The sequence below is a fragment of the Rhopalosiphum maidis genome, chromosome 1 (assembly GCF_003676215.2).
Source record: "Rhopalosiphum maidis isolate BTI-1 chromosome 1, ASM367621v3, whole genome shotgun sequence".
Lineage (NCBI taxonomy): Eukaryota > Metazoa > Arthropoda > Insecta > Hemiptera > Aphididae > Rhopalosiphum > Rhopalosiphum maidis.
In genome coordinates, this window is record NC_040877.1 from 5,324,476 (window position 1) to 5,343,705 (window position 19,230).

At 26.3% G+C, this 19,230-nt stretch overlaps 2 protein-coding genes and 1 pseudogene across 4 annotated transcripts in view; 1 reads left to right on the forward strand and 2 right to left on the reverse strand.

Moving 5' to 3' along the window:
- The window catches only part of LOC113549968 (phytoene desaturase-like), a 36,015-nt gene extending 24,860 nt beyond the window's left edge, over positions 1–11,155 (forward strand). For all 3 annotated transcript variants that reach the window (XM_026951519.1, XM_026951520.1, XM_026951521.1), the window contains 2 exons: positions 9,418–10,019; positions 10,092–11,155. In XM_026951519.1, coding sequence (XP_026807320.1) covers positions 9,430–10,019; positions 10,092–11,091 — 1,590 coding nt within the window. In that variant the 5' untranslated portion in view covers positions 9,418–9,429 and the 3' untranslated portion in view covers positions 11,092–11,155. The remainder of the gene's footprint in view (positions 1–9,417; positions 10,020–10,091) is intronic.
- On the reverse strand, positions 2,912–6,386 carry LOC113555425 (annotated as a pseudogene).
- A 3,421-nt stretch (positions 11,156–14,576) lies between the features above and the next one.
- Positions 14,577–17,035, reverse strand: LOC113548676 (bifunctional lycopene cyclase/phytoene synthase-like). Its single transcript, XM_026949680.1, has 3 exons — positions 16,120–17,035; positions 15,135–15,619; positions 14,577–15,075 (listed from the first exon to the last, which is right to left on the reverse strand). The coding sequence occupies exons 1-3, from the start codon at positions 17,033–17,035 to the stop codon at positions 14,674–14,676; spliced, it is 1,803 nt and encodes a 600-aa protein (XP_026805481.1). The 3' UTR covers positions 14,577–14,673.
- Between the last annotated feature and the right edge of the window lie 2,195 nt (positions 17,036–19,230).

Here is a 19,230-nt window from a genome sequence, read left to right on the forward strand (position 1 = left end):
AACAACCAAAATATAAATTATGAAACTCGTGATCAACAATATTTTATTAAAAATCCTGATAAATTAATTTTATAATGTATAACACAGTGCACTTTATATTATAATTGAATATACTTAAGTCATAATTAATATTAAAAATACATTCAGGGTGTCCCGCGAGGATTTACCCATTGTAATATCTCCTGAAATAATTGAGATATCATAATTCTGGTTTTTTAATAAGATTCACAAGGACAAGGACTACAAATATTTCATGTTTTAATTTATTTTTATGTTTTGGTAAAAAAGTTAAAAAATATATTTGAAAAAAATTGAAGATAGCCATTTTGTAGAGTTTTTTTTTTCTGAAAATATTGACGTTTTAAAATTTTAATTTCATCAATTTCCTGATTTTTAATATTCTTTCTAGTTTCGAAAAAACCGCGAATTATTTAATACGATAGTGCCATAGTGGTATCATTGTATCAAACATGTGGCCCGCGTGCTCGTACAGCTGGCGAACAGGTTTCAGTGTGGCTCGCAATAAATGTCATATTTAATTTCTTCAACATTGTTAAATTTTTAAATTAAGTTAATAACTATTGTACAAAATATCAATATGTACATTTTTGTTATACCTATTATTAAATACGGTTATATTATAATAATTATAATAAATAGATAAAACAAATGTATTTTGTTTACTTTGAATTTAGTAAAAAAAGGAGTTTTATCCACCAACGTATAAATACGTAATAGTTAATATTTTATGGCTTATTGGTAATTTGAGTATGGCATAATCCACAATTTAAATACCTAGTTTAATGTTTTGATATTATTATCTTGTCCCATTTTTTGACAAGACATAAACATAATAATTTCGCAGTTTTTTCGAAATTAGAAAAAATATTAAAAATCGGGAAATTGATAAAATTAAAATGTTAAAACGTCAATATTTTCAGAAAAAAAAAATTCTACAAAATGGCTATCTTCAATTTTTTTTTAAATAATTAAATAAAAAAATACATTTTTTAACTTTTTTACTAAAACATAAAAATAAATTAAAACATGAAATGTTTGTAGTTCTTGTCCCTGTGAATAAAAATACCAGAATTATGATATCTCCATTATTTCAGGAGATATAGCAATGGGTAAATCCTCGCGGGACACTCTGTATATAGCAGACGGGTAAATAAAATAATCTTAATTTAAAAAGTAAAAATAAATTATCAAACATTATTAAGCAATTTATTTTTATTGTACATTAAATGAAAAAGTAAGTGCTACATTATTTTAATCTCTTAAAATATTGTTCCTTTAAACTTATAATTTCATATTATTACACATGACAGATATAAAATATCGTCAGGTCAAAATGTTGACTATTAAAGTATCGATAAATCAAAAATTAAAACATTAATATGATAAATATTAGATGTTTTAGGATAAGTTATAATAGTTTACAACAAATATATAAGACTTTATTTTGTAATTAAACAATAAAAATAGTAAACACATATGACTATTGAATAGGCATAGTTATCTAGGCATGCAAGTGATTAACCTATATACTTCACATTAATCATAGTTCAATGAAAGTCCATTTAAGTAGCATTGGCGTAATTAGTGAAGGGGGAGGAGGTGGACCTTCTAATACACATATTTAGCCTCTCAATAAGTTTCCTAAATAAAAACCAAATTCTGGCATAAAACAAAATGTTGCAATGGGTTCGACGTTTAAAATAATTTTTGATTAAAATAACTTATAGAACAAGACTACTGTAACTCAAAATGCATCAATATGAGTTATGACTTTTTTCGAATAGTAAAAGTAAACAATTAGCTCAATATGATGTTTAATCAATTCAATAAAGTATGATTTTTAATTTACTAACCAAAAATAAAATTCAAAGTTATATTATATTTTCAATTCGTGGCGTTCTTACGCTAAATAACAATTTATACTTTTTTGATATGTTGAGACTATACTTAGAGTTTTGTTGGTGGGGAAATTTTAACTCTGGTTAATAAAATTAAAATTTGATCTAGTACTATTAAACCCAATGACTATAATGACTATCATGCTGAGAATGTGGGGTCGTCGCCCCTGTATCCTACTTCGATCATTAGTTTTCTAAAACTCATCTAGTCTCTGCAACTATTAAATCCTAGTTACATCAATGAAAGGTAGCCGGTAGGTACTATTTATGGCATGCATAAAATATATAAATTATAAGAAATATCTGTTTAGTTATTTGAGTATAAAAAAAAAATAATAACATATAGTATAACTATCTATATAAACTCACTAGATAAATAAATAATACATTAACTAAAGGTAAAATTATTGAATTATTCAAGAATACAAAATAATTCTACACCTTAAGAGATAATATAATATTGTCTGTTAATGAGACCAGGCTATTCAAATTAATTATACTATAAAATATATATTTAACTATTCTTTGATTAACTCCCATTATTTTTACATAACCTAAGGTTTTTCATGGTTTCAATATACCGAGTGCTTATAATGTTAATACTTATAAATATTATCACAAAATCTTTCCATTTCAATAATAAAAGCGTATTGTTAGAAAATTCAGACAAAACTAATACGTATCAACTTCGTCTATTATAAATGTCAATGAATTTTAAGACCGAACAGAATACACGATACTTTTATACCTAGGTAGTTTTATTGTATAATTGTATTTCTTAACGATTAATTCTATGATACTATAAATTATAATGAATAAAATAAAAAGTTAAAGTCATAAATTATAAAATATATTAGTGACCATTTTTATGATAAATAGGTTTAATAAATTTATTATAAAATGTTTTTATACTTAGTGAAAAAACCTAATATTTCTGTTTTAATAACTCCATATAATATAAATTATAATACAATTTATATTTAAACATAAACTTATACCACGTAATTTATGCTTTGAATGTAAAGTCCTTTGAGTATTATCATACATTTATGCAACTTTAATTCTTTGCTTTATTCGGAAATGATGGACAAGATTGGATACAATAAATGAGGCCTCGATATATCTCAATAGATGTTAAAATTAAAAGTCTCAATTCTCGCGGCAAACATTTGATTGCACCCACAGCTTCGAATTGATGTTTGTCAGCTATTTTTATCAACGTTTTAGCGTATATTTGCAACTTTTGATTTTTTTCTTTACATAACATTCTTAGTTCTTGTATTCCGTCATCCATAAATTCAGTAATAATCTAGCAACGACCCAATTTCTCGTTGTCGATGACAATATCTCGGGCAATATTTACAAACTGTAGACCCTTAAAAAAGAATGCACACATATACCTACCAATAAAAATAAAATAATAATATTGTTAAAAATAACTTACATTTCATATTTGATACAATTTTTTAATTAAAAAATCGTTCTTTTCAATGAATTCATATTTGCCAGTATTGTATCTGTATATGACTTCATAAATAAACAATGCAGCATAACTTCCAGCTACGTTTTTGTTATATGTTAGTAAATCATTTTCGTTCCGATATAACGTATCACTCATATCCATATCGTAACCTTCTAGTATCTCTTCAAATGGCTTACGAGGTAAAAAAAATGTAATTCTAGATAATTATCGAAAACTAGATAATTCATCGTCGGTCAGAACTGATTCGTATTTGTCCACTTCATGTGGTTTTGATTTAACATCGTAATCTGATTTTCTGTCAGAGAATTGTAATTTAAGGAAATTGTATGCAAGTTTTAATTTGAGTTTTCTTTTTTCCGCATTAGATATCGAAGTATCATCAATCATGACGTTATCCGTAATACGACCAATCGCATAAATTATTATAAGATCCAATCGCGTTGCTAAATTAAAAATATACACTATAAAATTCATAAAAAAAAATGCCTTATATACCTATCTATGATTTTAAAGTATAAAACAAGATTCTCATATATATTTGTTATAATTTAAAAATGTTCACGGGGACTTAAAACTGTTATGTACATTAATATATTTTATATACACAATGAACATTTCAAATGTTTTGTTTCCAGTAATGACTAATTGAATAATAGTAAAAATAAATTACTTTAATAGCAATATCGAAAAATATAACATGAAATATGGTTAGTGGTACAAGGTGATATACTGAAATATACCGTTTTCGTGTAGATTCTTTATTATGTACAATAATATAATTATTTAATTAAAATTTAACACGTCTCCCACAGTTATTTACTTGATTTTGACCACCCAAAAGTATCAACTAAATTCACTTTACTACCAGGAAATATATTGAAGTTTAAAATCAAATATATTTTTTCTCGTACATCATTACAAATCTTTATATGCATATTTCCTCTCAGAATCTAAAATATATCAGTATAATTTTTTGATTTATTATTATTTAAGAGCCATTATCAAAACAACTAAAGTACATCTACAAATCCATATTTATTTTCATAACACAAAAAGTTAGTTAGTACTCAGTAAGAAAAATATGTTACTCTGTTTGTGACAATAATAGTATTATATTATATATTGCATTAAATATAATAAATACTGTTGTTTACACTAAACATTTGATCTTTATGATAACTTACCAATGTGAAGTAAATAATTAGAAGTACCAAATATATTTGAAGTATCTAGTACTTTAATACATATTTTTAAATCTTCTGTGACAATAGATGGCATAGAATATTCCGAAGTCTCGAACGCTTTATACATTTGACTGATGAATTTCCAACTCGAACTAAACTGATGCGGGAATATCAACGAAAAAGTTACGATCATCCCGTACGCTTTGTCGTAACAATTTCCCGCCAACACAAACATAGCGGCTGTTATGAACGTAAATGAAAGCAAAGCTCAAAGCGAAATTAACGCGATCTGCAGGACAACTGACAAGTGCTCTTCGACGGGTACGTTTCCTATGACGGCTAACACTCGTTCGGGGGAATACGACCTGGCTCCGTTGAAGATACTGTAGTTGTAATATGGTGTCGTGTAAATAAGTGCTATGGCGGTTATGAATGTGATCTTCTACATCTCCCAGAGATTGATAAATGGCAGCGTTATTAGTGTTAATACACCGATAGCTGGAAGAGTGTATGTATGTGCGCATAACTTAACATTTTTGACGTCTTATAAAGTCTGAAAAATTAAAAAAGATAGTGTAAATATTTACATAACTACAACTTGTAAACTCAATATTCTCAATATTAAAAAAGAAAGTTATTGTAAAAAATATTGAACAATAATTCGGTAATAAAATAGTGATAATTTTACCTCGTTCGTAAAAACAGCGAGTTGCGATATAGGTACATCAATTTTTTTTTTAATAATACGTATTTAATGTTGCAATACGTACATCTTTGCTTAAATAATTACACTCACGAGTAATTTATAAATGTATAACAGTTATCAAAATATTTACGGTAATACCATAATCATCATGATATTAAATATTTTGTAAATTAATTTTCGATGTTTTGACAATAATATTCCGTGTTTCTATTGATAGTTTAAAATGTTTATACTATACATTCGCCAGAACAAAAGAAAAATATAAACTATTTACATGCGCAGTTTTTTTGCGACAAAACTGAGTTGCGAGCACATATAAAAAATTATAGGTTCGGACTAACTGTAACATACGTTTTTTCTTTGTAGAATTAGTTTATAATAAAATATTATAATTATATTATTAATAATAATAATAATAATAATAATAATAATAAATCTATAAAATAATACGAGATAATAGTAAACATCCTCAGACTGATTATACAAAATTTTAAAAATGGTTACCCAAATATTTGAAAATGTCTACTATTATTTATTTAAATTTGTTAATTTTAATTATATATTATATGTTGCTTAATATATTGTTCACGAATAAGTTCTATGGAAAAAAAACTATACACGAAACATGATTCCGTCATCAGAAAACCATCCATGCAATTGGAAAACACCGTTTATAATAATACTTTAAATATGCATTTTTATGATCTTGGAATCGGTCTATATATCACATAATAGTTTAAAATGTGTTTAAAAACCATACTTATACTTTATTTAACATTTAACTATATTTTAATAATTTTTTGTTTCATTTATTAACTACTGTTTAGGAGTTCGATATTTATTAAAAAATGATAAAACGTATACAAATTATAATGTATATTATTATATACGACTATTATATTATATTTTTAATATTTGTATACTATATTGTGTTTATTTAAACAGAAAATATTTTAATAGTATTACTCAACTTAATAAGACAGAGAATAATAATATTAATATAAATTGTATATTTCAACAATAGTATAATAATTTTAAGTTTAATGAATCAAACATCTTACATTTAATAATTCAGAAAATATATTTACTAACATGGTTGCAATTATGAGGATTTATATTTTTACTTTAAGACTAATAATAATTTAGAAAACTAATTTGAATGAAAATAATAACACTTATATGAAATAACTTGAATACTTTTAGACCATCTCTACAGTGAATAAACGGAAATAATTATAAACATGCACTTATTTAAATACAATTTAAAAAGTTTGAAAATGGAGGAGAAATTATGGAAACCACTTTAAATCTAAATAATTATCATTATATAAATGCAATAAATGTATGCGCATGTACTATTTTTTTACGGTTTATTATAAAAAAAAAGATCAATTGAATACAAAAAATATAGAGCGTAGGTGAAATAAATCATATTATTTTATTATTTGTTAACATAAATCTTTGAAGTACCTACAAAAAACGTTTTAATTTTAATTTAACTGATTTTTTTCATATTTCTAATTTTTGTGTAATTAGCCCCTTGTTCTTTGAAAATTTTAATTCAACATTTTAATAAAATACTACTGATACATGTGTGCCGAAGTGGTCTCGTTTTTTTGCTTGCTTCGTGTATTGCTACCAGGTAATAGGTAAAGGAAAATATATTATATTAATATTTTATTTCAATATACGTTTTGTACTCGCTATAACTAAGTGTCTTGTCTATATATTATTGACATCTAAATCCTCTTAAATTCTCCAGTTTGGTATTAATCTGTCACTAATCTACTGTATCAGTGATAGACAGCGTTTAAATTTTGACCACGTAATAACCACATAATATTCTAATCATAAAATAATAATTGAAGTAAGTTGAATTTTAATAATATTCTAAATCCATACCAATTATTTTATTAAAGTGTGCTAACAAAATACACAAAATAAATCTTTCGAAAATTGATCACTCTAAAAGATACTAAAAATTTGCATGTTTTTGAGCTAAAAAAAGCCACGATTAAAATAGTAGTAATTACAATAATATTGGTGCGACGTGTAAATGAATGACAAAAAAAACCTGCTCTACATTTTTCGATAGAATTGAGGTACATTGATGTACGTGGTAAACTATCTGACAACCATTTGCATCCGATTAATATAGTATCGCCGTGGTAACATTCCTATAAGCGGTTGTACACGGATCACGACTTTCTCTAGAAAAAATACAATTTGATCCATAAGAAGCTATTGAGATGCTCTCCGTTAAATTAGGAACAACACAACAACAGTCTCCATTAAGTTCTGTATTTCAAGTATCTAACTTTTTGTTTTTAAATGTTATCATAAATTTAGTACGGCGTAATGTATATGCAAAATTGGTACATTAATACGGTGGTGGTTACGGAAGACTTTTGGATCTAACCGTAGATACACCGACAATACGTCCAGTACCTATGCTTCGTAATATTATAAACAAATATGTAATTCTTTTAAAACTAACTAAAAAATTACTTATCTTATTGTTTTAAAGTTTTAGACGTTTCAGATAATGTTTATCGTCGTCAAAAATCAATGAAAAAATCAAAAATTACTAAAATACATACAAAAAAAGTACTTATTTATACGAAATATATAAAAATATGTAAAATAAATTTGTGTTTATTTCAATTATAATAATGTTAATCGTACACATTTTTATCAGATTTAAAATATCTCATTCCAATAAAAATATATATTTAAAATAAAATCCGTTCCCTATTAATTATAAGTTATAATACATATGAGTCTATAAAAAAAATTATATTACACGACTTCGTTTACTAAATTAAAATATGCATAATATATAAATAATTGTTTTTTTTTATAAACTTATCAATAATAACGACGTATGATGTCATATTATTTGCTTGTTATTTATACACAGAATATGATAAAAATATAATTATAAAATAAATAGATCATAGATACATTTTATTAAAACTTATTTTAAATATAATTTATTTATTGTTTCGATAATATAATAAATAAGCTTGCAATTATTACAAACACTATTTCATAATTAAAACAGTCTCTTTACAATTTATTTTTATGATATTTGATTAGTTAACTAATATTATAGAAAGTGATCTTATATCCAATATTCTAATGCAAAACATTTTTTAGTCAATTGTTTTCCAAATCAATGGATGATATAGAAATATTGATAAATAAGTAGAAGCTAACCAATCAGATCAAGGAAAATTGCTTTTTACACTTATATATTTTTATTTATAATTAATCGTTTGCACAGTAACACAGCCCATAAGTAATAGGATCATGGAGGTCAATAACTCCGTACTTATGAACTATTAAGATATTTTATGAGCTTACATTTACTTACTAGTTATTACAAGATAAATAGAGGGTATTACCTCCCGGTCATCCCTGAAATAAACACTGACTACGACTTCACTGAATGTCTGTGGTAGTGTTGTTTACTCCACGTTTGACACTCGTGTACAAATATAACAAAAAAATAATATTTATAATTGTATTATAAAGACATTATAGTCCGCAACACGCACATATTTGACAACAAACTGTCTACGGCGGGTGGGATTATACTTGTTTAGGCGATGACCGGTGTAATAATGACAATATTATGTATTTATGTTGATACGTTTTATACGTTTCCAAAAACAACGTAACATTATTAATTTTATATTTTCTACCCGCATGAATCCAAAAATACCATTGAACAGTATAGATTCGAATATTCAACTGAATATTGACAAACAATATTATAATATAAAGTACAAAATGCGTCCTGTATGGTCGTATAACTTTTGTCGGGCTAATAATAGAACACAAAGTTGAAATACAGGACAATCTAGAATCTAGATGTTATTCTTATAGTACATCTATATTAGTTTAACAGTTTACATATGCATAATGAAATATATAATTATTTTAATTTGTTATTAAAAAAAAACCTACGTGTGTGTATTTTTAAGTAGGTATACAAAAGATATAGAAAACAATATACTTAAAGTCGACAATAAACTGCTGTTATTTTATAAATATAATGGAACCTCGATAACTCGAATCTCTTTTTAAATAGTATTAATATTGATGTTTATTATGTTATAGATAATTGACAAAATGGTGGTAAAAATTATCATCATCGGAGCTGGGGTTGGTGGTACAGCAGCAGCTGCTAGACTTAGCAAAAAAGGATTTCAAGTAGAAATTTATGAAAAGAACGCATATAATGGTGGAAGATGTTCACTCATTTATCAAAATGGACATCGGTTCGATCAAGGACCATCATTGTATTTGATGCCCAAGATATTTGAAGAAACATTTGAAGATTTGGGAGAGGATATTAAAAATCATATAGAGTTACTAAAGTGTCCTTCTAATTACAGCGTACATTTTCACGACGGCGAAACATTCGAACTCACCACAGATATATCGAAATTATCTCGTTCTTTGGAAAAATATGAAGGTGATGGTGAATCGACATTAATTAATTTTTTGAGTTATTTAAAGGAAACTCATGTACACTATCAAAGGAGCGTCAAAGTTGCACTCAAGACCGATTTCCAACATTGGTATGATTTTTTTAATCCGAAACATATACCGGACGTAATACAACTGCATTTATTGGACACTGTTTACAACAGAGTTTGTAAATATTTCAAAAGCGACTACATGAGAAAGGCGTTTTCATTCCAGACAATGTACTTGGGGTAAATAAAAAAATATTGATTAATTGTACTTCTTAAAGAAAAAAAAATTAAGAAAGTGTTTATGTTTTTTAGAATGTCACCGTATGATGGTTTGGCACCCTATACTTTATTGCAGTACACTGAAATAGCAGAAGGAATTTGGTATCCGAAAGGAGGTTTTAACAAAGTTTTACAGAGTCTGGAAAACATTGCTGTAGAACATGGGGCCAAGTTCAATTATAACACCGACGTACAAGAAATAATAGTCGACGACAACGGAGTGGCGAAAGGAATTAAATTGGTAAACGGCGATGTAGTAAATAGTGACATTGTAATTTGTAATGCAGATCTCATATATGCGTACAACAAACTGTTGCCAAAAACGTCATACGCTGAAAAACTCGGCAAAAAAGAACTTACCTCTTCTTCGATATCGTTTTATTGGTCCATGAAAACTATTGTGTCTGAATTGAAAGTACACAACATATTTTTGGCCGAAAAATATAAACAAAGTTTTGATCAAATATTCAAGGATCATACGCTGCCCGACGAACCATCGTTTTACGTTAACGTACCTAGTCGTATCGATCCGACAGCAGCACCAGAAGGAAAAGACACGGTCGTAGTTTTAGTACCAGTGGGACATATATCGAATGTACCAAATATTGATTTTGATCAACTTGTGAAGAGAGCTAGGGAACAAATAATCGAAACAATAGAAAAAAGATTAAAAATATCCAACTTCAGAAATTTGATCGAACACGAGATAATAAATGATCCGAGAACGTGGCAAAACGAATTTAATTTATGGAAAGGGTCTATACTGGGATTGTCTCATTCATTATTTCAGGTTTTATGGTTCAGACCCAGTTTGAAATGTAAAATATTTGAAAACTTGTACTTTGTCGGTGCTTCGGTACAGCCTGGCACTGGTGTACCAATAGTTTTATGTGGTGCAAAAATGCTAGAAAAACAACTGTGTGATAGATTTTTAGAGGGTAAAGTTGAAGTAAACATGATATGGTCAAAGTGTGTTTCATTTTTAATCGGTCTCGTAGCACTTCTGATTTTTTGGTTTTTTTTCAAATTTTAATAATGAACAATGTATGCACTATGTATTATGTGTATATACATTTTAAACGTTTATCACTTTATTATTGTAATACTTTTGTTATAATTTTTTTAAATCTTTAACTTCATAGCCAATGTTTTCAAATAATTCAAAATGAACAAAATTTTTTTTTTTAAGTACACTATTTTTATGTATTTTTAAAATATACTATAAGTTTAAATTTCTTAATGTGAGTATAGTTAGAATACAATAATGTATTATATGTATTTTACACGTATAAACGTATTCCAAATTTTACTTATCATCATACATTAAATTTTAAGGTGTTGGTTAGTTTGAAGTTGATGTATTTTTTATTTGAACGTATTTTCATTTTTATACTTTTCTAAAACGTAGAATTTAATATTTTAGTAAATTTATTCATGTCATTTCAGTTTTAGCTTAAGTTACTATATTATATTAGTACAGATACATGCAAAAATGATTTCTAATCAAAATAACCAATGGTCTTATGTTTAATAATTATATACACATGATTTTTATAAAGTGTGCACAAACATTCACGTAAATGATTTATTGTTTTCGTATTTTGCTAATTTACAAAAATAAATGAGTTCATAATACTTGATTATTACAATCCTATAATTTTATCATACCCACTAATTTTAACATATTATGTACTCGTATATCGCCGCATACATAAATTAAAGTATATATTATATTATTTGGACTCTAGTGAGATTTACGAATCTTACATATTATTATTTATTACGTATGTGGCCATTAATTAAAAACAATTATTATTTAATCAATGAAAATGTAAAATATTAACACCTCCTATCTAGATTACAATCAATAACACTTCAAACGTTGTGAACTTATAACGAAAACCTAACCTGCAACACAACGATTATTACCATATTATATTGTGTGTTATTAAAACATGTTATTATATTTTTGTTATTCATAATTTATGATCAAATATTCTATAAAAGCTGTATACATAATATAAATTATTAATTCTATTAGTTATGAAGTTTTAAAATGTATAATCAACTGTTTAATGAAAAGTTAAATCACCTGTTTGCTATTAATGTTAATTTTATGCTAAAGAACACAGCACATCATATAATAGTAATAACGTGTACTTATAGAATGTATGGTAGACATAATATTTTATAGGAACAATAATGTACATTTTATTTAATGTATTAAGCAAGTAGTTGTGTGCAAATTTCCTCACCACCTTAGCTCATTAGACGACATAATTAGATGCCGTTTAAAAACATGAGGTATTACACATGGCGCGTTTTTTTTATTGTGGTATCCCCGTTAAGGCCTAATCCACACGTACAAATAGAGTATCAATCTTATCCACAGTTTCACCACCAAGACAATTCATGAATAGTTCAAAAGATTTTGTTTTTATGTGTATCTATATTGCATTGTGTATGTAGTTTTAAAATAGATTAACGCGGTTTATTATAATATAATAATGATACAAATTAACCGCGATCTGATTGCATGTAATGCATTTCAACTATAACAGTTTGAACTTTGAACTTTGAAATTATGGTGAATTAGTGGATTTAAGTTAAAATTAATAGAAAATACAATAAATTTTAATTATTATCAAATGCACGCACTGGTGATCTTTTTTATTTAAAATAATTTATTTTAATATTACTGTTAAATTTTTCTACTATTTTCATAAGTTATACGTGTCCATCTTTAGGAAATTTTATAAAATTTTCTGTAAAAATACAAGTGATTTTCTGATATTGTGGAATAATTTAACAATAATAATAAACACACAATCGAACAGATATAATCAATTTATAAACTATATAATTTAATTAGATAATTTTTAGACTAAACTAAAATAATTTAAATTGACACTTTATTTGCACTCAAGTCTTCATAGGCGCTACTACATGAAAGCACCAGATGTTTTATATACTGCTGCCTAGTGATTGCGGAAAATTAAACTAGTTAAACATAAAATAAATAAATTAAATATTGAAAAACGACCGAATATAACTGACGTAAAGTTATTGGCTGTTATACTAACACGTAATAATTTGTACTAGGATCTGTTAATATCAAAATAAAAATACTTAATTTATTAATTTTTTTTATTTTTTTTTTTAATTTTTTAATTTTTTTTAATACTTAATGTTTACGTTGATGTAACGCTTATGAGTTCTTAAATATACTAAAATAATTATAGGTAGTCTTATTTAAGTCCACCTATTCATTTATAAATATTTTAACTACAACTACTGTGAAATAATATTGATCTATATATTAACTATAGCATACGACCTGCATCCACTCCTTAATTATTTGACAGAGTATCTCTTCACACATTGTATATAATGTATTGATTATATAAAATTTAAAAAAAAATAAAATAATAAATTAGTTGAAAACTTAACTTTAAACACTATATTAAAACTAATTTAAAAAAACGTTAAAAACTAATTGGACACAAATTAAAACAATTCACTGTCGAAATATTACAATATAAATTAATTAACTTAGTCTTATTAAATATTTGCATTTACGTTGTCAACCAAACTACATAGGCATTTTATTTATAATTCATAAAAATAATAATATTATTTTTAGTTAGCGCAGTACCTATAACACAAATATTTATTTACTAGCCAACATAATACAATATCAATTTTATATCATATCGTGTGTGGTAGTTTATTTATTTTTTAAAGTAAAAATGAAATTCTAACAAGTATAACTCAATGGATTGTTAGATGTACACGATAACACTTATTATATTATTATGAATAGCATTCACATTTTTCTTATTCAACGATTTTGAATTAATTCTTTCTTTTTTTTCATCATCTTGTAGACATTATGATAATGGTTTAGTATAGAACAGATGTGTTCTAAATTCCACCTGCAGCTATACAGATTTCGAACAATTTATTTCCTCGATATCTGGAAAATAAATTATTTTTCGAAGGCTTGGAGACTTAACAATATATTGGCGATCCTTTCAGACGTGACATTTTAAATTTTAATTAATATCTCGTTAAAAATCATTATTTCCCAGTGAATTTCGTCATAACGTATCATAACGTCCACCAAAACTTTTAATTTTTTCATATCCAAATTAAAAGTAATTTTATACTATATTATAGTCTTTAGTAAATTAATGTAATTTGAAACATAAACATTAAAGCAGCATACCTATTAGAAAAAAATGTGATTACATTTAAATTTAATTGAACATTCTACATTGCTCTATGACATTAAAAGTTACATAATTTAAAATTGCAGTAACGGCTGTAGAAAATATAAGCCAAAGTATATAAAATAAATTTTTAATATTTCTTAAAACTTATGACATACAATTAAACATAAAAAATTCATTTTTTTGTGTTATGATAAAAATGGTAGACTATAATAGTTGAAAAATTTAAATATTACACGTTTTTGATAGTTAAAAAGTATATAAAATAATTATAAAATGACTAGTATGATGATAACGTAATATATAATAATAAGAAGTAAATGTATTCTACTCAACGTGAATTATGAATTTAAATTCAAACAGAATTTATGCATTAAACCGAATTAAATAATATACTTGATGCTTTTAATATATAAAGAATAAAATCCTATTACAATTTTATTCCATTTTGACAATGAAGCTCTAGCAGGATAAGTTGGACTAGACTGAATAGCAGAAACAAGCCCTCGATAAATATCAGTGGTTGCAAGAACCGAACCTCTTGTTTCTCGTGGCAAACACTTGATAGCGTCCACCGATTCTAACTGTTGCTTGTTGGCAAGATGGATCATCCTCGTAGAGTATTTTTTTAACTTCTTATCACCTAGAGACCTTGGTTTCTTTTCCTGGCATAATATTTTTACTTCTTCGTCTTCGTCGTCCATATATTCGGTGGGTATATAGCACCGACCCAATGTTTCGCTGTCAGTGACGATATCACGAGCAATGTTCACAAGTTGTAAAGCCTTAAAAAGTTTATACAGTTAATATGTATATCAACCTTTCACAAAAATGTTATGCTTACTTGTCCCATTTGATATGCTTTTTTTATGACATAATCGTAGTTTTCGACAAGTTCAAATTTATCGTTATCACACCTGTACATCATCACATATACACATAACGCACCGACGCTTCCAGCCACATACGTGGAGTATAATAATAAATCGTCTTCATTTCTGATTAACCTACCCTCAATATCCCATTTGTAACCTGCGAGTAACTCTTCAAAAGGCTTACGGGGCAAATAAAATGCGATTCTCGATAATGCGCGAAAACACGACATCTCCACGTCAGTCAGTCCGGATTCATATTTCGTCCAATCGATATTCAATTTTTGTGGTTTTGTTCCGACATCATAATCTGACTTTCTATCATGAAATAATTCGTTGATAAAATTGTTGGTTAATTCAAATTTTCGCTTTTTCTTTTCGACATCCAACTCGTTATCAATCATATCATCCGTTACACGACAAAATGAGTACAAAATTATTAAATCCAATCGAATTCCTAAATAAAAAACATTTTTTATTAGAAACAACATTACATATTTTAAAACACAATCGTATTAATAAATATATATAAGAAAATTTATAAAAACAAATAAACGAGTAAATAATTTAATAAATCTTAATTTAAATATGATTATGCGATTATAATTATTCAATTTAACATTAAAATTTCTCGTCTATTAAAATTGAAATTGTTTAATCGATTTAATTCAATTTGTATTTTGCATACACTAAATTGTATCAAATTGTAATCGAATATCTATAATTTAAAATAACTTTATATTAATCCATATATTGTAGACGATTTACAAGTCATTTAAATATCTTGTAAGTACAAAAAATAATAAACTTATGAATAATTTAATAAATTATATTTTATAGGTCACTGTACAATAGCATATAAGATGACCCTTCTATGTCCTTGTTTTAAAAATATATTTTAGGGGATTCATTCCTCCTACCACATTATTCAGTATTATTATCCTTACAAACTCTTACCGGATTGAAAAAGAAAACTGGCAGCGGTGAATGATTTTGAAGCGGTTGCAATAACACCAATACTCTCTTTTATATCTCCCGTCACGATCTGTAGCATATTATATTCTGATGTCGTGAATGCCCAGAACAGTTGACGTATAAACGCCCAATTAATAGTAAATCGCTGTGGATATTCCAATGTGTACGTCTCTATCATACCGCGGGCTTTATCGAAACAACAACCTGCCAAGACAACGATAACATTTGATATTAAGAAAAATATTGCTTCTTCAAATGGCAAGTCTTCGGCAACGAATATAATATTTAACATTGTCTTTTCGTTTATATGCCAAATGTTTTCCTTAAGGGCTATTTGATCTATCCAACACAGGTACAACGTAGGAACCACGATCGCAAAAGTACACGGTATTATTTTTTTTATGAAAAAATTTCCGGCTCCATACCACATGAATATAACCACCGGAGATACCCACCATAGTACACATCCCAAGTAAAAGGTTGACTGTCCGGGAATAGCAATTATATAACCTACGACCGTGGCTATGGCTAAAAACGCGATCGGTATCCACCGAATCAATTGGTAGCTGTGTTTGTCATAGTTGAAATTTAAGCACGGAGTTGACCATCGGACACAGAGCAAAGCCCACAGCGATGTCAGAACGGTTTGTACAACAAAAAACACGTACTCTTCAATAGGTACATGTCCAATAACGCCTAAAATGTCTTCGGGTGCATATGACCTGCCTTTCCTGTAGAAGATATAGTTGTTCAATGGTGTTGTGTACACTAAACCTATGGCACTTATGAATGCAATTTTAAAAATTTCCAAACGGTTGATAAATGGTCGAGCAATTAATGATAACACGCCAATAACCGGAAGTGTATACAATAAGTGGACATCTTTGTAGGTTAACATTTAGATGTATCACAGAAGCCAAAAACTGAAACATTAAAAAAAAACTGTTAGAGGTATATTAGCTTCGAAAATTAGAACAATGCTTTTAACTATAAATGATAAAAAATACATTTTAATATAATAATATGCTTTTTGCCTGTTTAGACATAAAGTTCCAAAAAATCATAAAATACAAAAGCATTATACTTACAAGTATAATATGCTATGTAAACTTGCACTTATAAATAAAAATAAAATTATAAAATAATCACTTCTATGCATATAAATATAATTCCATATTTAAAATGTTGTAATTAAAAATGCATACTATAAAATATATCAAATATACCGTTAAAATCTAAAAATTATTTAAGTTGTTTTATGACTTAAGATTTTATTTTAGTTTATAATTTTTTGATATTAAATGTAAGATATTAGTTACTATGTATTGAATTTGAAAGTTTCAAATTTTTACTTTTTACATAATTAAAACATAAATATTTATATATATTTTGAGAAAATCGATTTTTATTAGAATAATTTCAATTAAACAAAAAACAAACCAAAGATCAAGGAAAAGTTATACGCAAATTCATTTTTTGTCATTTTAAATATTTAATAATCTCATTTTTAAGTGTTTAAGAACTCATTTCAAAATAGTAAAAAATTAATTTTCAAGTTAACTTCACGACAAGTTAAATTATGTTTTATCAAAGTAATTTTATCCGATGATTAAAATATAATCAGTAAATTTGGTATAAAATAAATTTATTTTCAACTTTAATAGAAAGCATAAAATGCAGTTGAATCTCCTTAAAATTAAGTATAAATTAAAACAAATAGATTGGCGTTTTAAATAATTTAATTAATTGTGATACAACAATACAACATACAAATTCTATATGATGACAATGAAATCTATTATTTTCTTGAAATAGTATGTTATACAAATACTAAATTTTTATTTTAAAATATTATTTTTAGCTTTTAATATTAACACTAAATTGTAAAACCTAACCCATACTTATTTTTTTTTAGAATTCGACGAACTTAAAATTATTTTTAGCGTTTTGTGTTTCTACAACTAATGTAAACTATAGGAAGATACCACAATAATATACCACTTATCCACTGTTTTTCATCAGGGTTTTTCTAATCGTTTATCCACGTCAAATAAATCGCGTTCCATGAATCATAGTAATTGTACTATTGTGTAATTCAGATAAAACTGTTTAAGTATTATTAAAGTAGTGTACTTACGAAATACGAATAAATAACCACGTTGTTTTCAGTTTTCACCTTCCGTTGTCGTTCTTGGAATGATTTGTGAGTTTGTGATCGTTTTATCACCAAAGAAATGATAATAACAAAATTAAAAACAAGTAACAAAAATAGTAAGACTCGAGAATTGTATTATGAATAATTTTAAATAATAATAATAATTATATTGCATATACAATTAATAGTGGGCATACGGTGACGACAGGTTAGTCGGTATTTTTTTCTTATCGATATTGACAATATTACGCGTTTAATCATAAAACCCAAACAGTTGGGAACGGCTTTTATTAATAAACAAAATTAATTTTGATAATAAACATAAATGTACTATACACATTGATTTGATTTACGCTAAAACAAATTAATACATTAATAATTGTAAGTAAATTTAATTCCTGGATATTCTTAGTTGAACGATATTTTTTTTTTTTTTTAGTTATGTTCTAATGAAAATTAAAATACTAATGAGAACAATATAATATACTTTATTGGAAATGAACCCGGATTTAATAATACTCTCAAAATTATCGGGCTCAAGTGAAATGTCCCATTCATCGCCATCCCTGGTTTGGTGTCTTGAATGCATTTACAGGAGCAGTGCACTAACCTCCCTAAAAGCTGAAATATTAGGTGGGTGTATTTTTGTTTTATTAATATTGTTTGGACAATATATGTCAACACCAAGTCTGTAGACTACTGTACTATGATAATATTATACAATGTACTTATTGAATACTGATATAATATTAATATATTATAGTCCGTTGTAATACTGAATATATACTATTATAAACATTATAAAAATATTATGGTTGTATCGATAAAAATATACACTGTAAAAAGTAGGCATAGTAAATATTACAAAGGAGATTATTTATACTTTAAAAACAGCTCATTAGATAGTTTTATTTCTTTATGGACGGTTGCACAAAAAA

Bases quoted from the DNA above. Each gene is read 5' to 3' on its own strand.
- LOC113548676 (XM_026949680.1), bottom strand. From the start codon at position 17,035: ATGTTAACCTACAAAGATGTCCACTTATTGTATACACTTCCGGTTATT. The intron at 15,620-16,119 runs GTAAGAGTTTGT...TTTTTTATTTAG, and splicing joins CAGTTTTCTTTTTCAATCCG to GAATTCGATTGGATTTAATA. The intron at 15,076-15,134 runs GTAAGCATAACA...AAACTTTTTAAG, and splicing joins AAGCATATCAAATGGGACAA to GCTTTACAACTTGTGAACAT.